This window comes from Corticium candelabrum, chromosome 10 (assembly GCF_963422355.1).
Source record: "Corticium candelabrum chromosome 10, ooCorCand1.1, whole genome shotgun sequence".
Lineage (NCBI taxonomy): Eukaryota > Metazoa > Porifera > Homoscleromorpha > Homosclerophorida > Plakinidae > Corticium > Corticium candelabrum.
Window position 1 is genome coordinate 8,355,270 of NC_085094.1, and position 2,500 is coordinate 8,357,769.

The window sequence follows — 2,500 nt, forward strand, 5'->3', positions numbered from 1 at the left end:
GTTCATACGGATGAAAAGCACAACAATTCACTGTCCTAAAATGTCCCTTTAGAATTCGAAGTCTCTTGCCCTCATGAATATCAAACATCTGAATGTTGTTAGCAGATGGAACGAATGCAAATCCAGGATTCTGGCAGCGCGTGAGAGCAAACTGACATCCAACACGACACTGATTGACAACTCGGCCATAGTTTACCTATACATAGTATGTATATATATATAAACTATTAAATTAGATCATTTATTCATTAATAACCACTCAAGCCATCATGTGCTTATAACACTTGACAAGCCTTCTTGTCACTTATCAGTCCATTCGTCTGTCTGTTTGCCCATCATCTGTCTGTTCCAACTCTCCAGTTGTCTGTTTGCCCATCATCTGGCTATTCCAACTCTTCAGTTGTCAGTTTGTCTTTCTGTCTGTCTGTCAGTCAGTCAGTCAGTCTGTCTGTCTGTCTGTCGAAGTTGTCTAAGTGCAATTTTGATGATTTTCTTTATGATAAAGACGTTCAACATTTTGTTCATTGACTGTTATTGTTATGCATACGTAAAGTTAGCGATTGTTATTGCTAGAGTAAGAGTTTAAGTATAACAATCTGTCTGTCTGTTAGTGCTAACGTCTCAGTTACTAAATGGTACAATATCCAACTCTAGGATACACAACAACCTTTGCAGAGCTGCTGAATCGATTTCAGGCAAGCAGGATGTTGTAGAACTACGGGACAATTAATAGAGTTCACTCCTCTAGCTAGCTACCTTACACAAACTGCAACAAAAGATACGTTCCAGCTTACATAGCAGAAGGGTGGAAGATTTCCTTGAATCATCATCAACAAATAAAGATGTAGCACGTTTTGATCAGTTAGCTATAGAGGAAGAGGAGCAGGGGCCTGGCTTCAAGCCATCCCAACCAATGAGATGCTCGCACTTGAGTCTGGCAAATTTTGATTGGCGGCATCTCTGAGACTGGGTGCTCAACTTCCATTTGAGGATTGGGGATTAGTATGCGACTGTGGTAAGGATGTAGACAATTACTATCTTCTTACTTGTAAGATGGGTGGTGGTCCTGTGTGGGAACATGATGAAACAGTTGCTGGTTGGAGCAGCTGCCTTCATGAGCTACATCTCCATCACAAGAAAGAAGTCCGTTATTGGTACGTAGACAATGAAAAGCGCCCGGACATAGTTGTTTTCGACTCTAGTGCTGCATGGCTCCAGCACTGACCTAGACATTGCACTTTCACACCTGTGGAGTCAAGAAGCAATGAAACGATCTGCAGCAACTGACGGCTACGCAGCTACTTTAATTAAGAGAGGATTGAAAATGTGCAAAATAAGAAAAGGAAAGAACACAGCAGTTTTAATAGCCTGGTATGTACTCCTCTAGTTTTGAACATTTGGAAGCTGCATGGGGAGACAGCGCAACAGAATATCTTAATACTTTGGCAAAGAGATCTAGAGACATTGAAGGTCACTGCAATGAAGCCGAGTTGTTGTTACCGGAGGAAGAGATTCTCAGGTCTTCTACAGAGATCAAATGCAAGTGTCATTCTACACAAGTCGTCACGTCTTCTCCCAATAGAAGAGAAAGGATTTATGCTAAACAGTGCCATTCAAGGCATTGTTCATTAGAATTGATCTTCAACTACTACTATTTGCATGTGTATATATTTAACTTGTAGTTTGCTGTAACCGTGATTTACTGACTTGAACTGTCATGGATAGTATTTTTACTTTTAGTGTTCTGTATGTAGAGGTTTGTGTATAATAAATGATGTCAGTCAGTCAGTCAGTCAGTCACTGCGAACTTCAAAGTAGCATTCATTAGTGGGTTTTAGATTTCAGTAGCGACTATTATGTTTCGACTTCCTATGATGTACGTAGTGCCTTGTATGTTCAATAAATGATCTTTGTCAGTCAGTCAGTCAGTCAGTCAGTCAGTCAGTGTAACACACACCTTCTGGATCAATCTCAGGATCAACATCAGGCTGCTCGTCTAAGGTCGATTCAAGGTCCTGGAAGTGGCTCATGGCTAGAGGCAGCACCTTCCTCAGATAGGCTTGCATTTAAGCCTTCCGAATTTCGGTTAGCGGCTCTTCTGAGGCTGGGATGCCCAATGCCCTTCAAGTCCCTGGCACCTATTTGTGAGTGTGGGAAAGAAGCAGATGATTATGGATACCATTTCTTGACCTGCAAACACGGGGGTGGACCTGTATGGCAACATGACAGTGTCGTAGCAGGCTGGTGCGAGTGCCTCAAGGAGGTGGGTCTTCACCACAGAAAAGAAGTGCGAGACAGGTACACAAACAATAGTAATCGACCGGACATTGTGGTTTTCGATGCTGGAGATGGTTCTAACATTGACCTTGATATTTCACTCTCCCACCCTTGGAGCTGCGAAGCTTTTCCCAGGTCGAGTAGTGAAAGTGGATGTGCTGCATCCAGAAGAGAAGAAAAGAAGAAGGCCAAATACTTAAAAGATCTTTTACCTGGAGGTTCC

The 2,500-nt window shown here is 42.3% G+C and overlaps 1 protein-coding gene across 1 annotated transcript in view; it reads right to left on the bottom strand.

Moving 5' to 3' along the window:
• Positions 1–2,500, bottom strand: part of LOC134185621 (DNA excision repair protein ERCC-8-like) — a 6,367-nt gene that overhangs the window by 569 nt on the left and 3,298 nt on the right. Inside the window, exon 9 of the mRNA XM_062653458.1 lies at positions 1–196. This exon is cut by the window's left edge and continues 2 nt beyond it. Coding sequence (XP_062509442.1) covers positions 1–196 — 196 coding nt within the window. The remainder of the gene's footprint in view (positions 197–2,500) is intronic.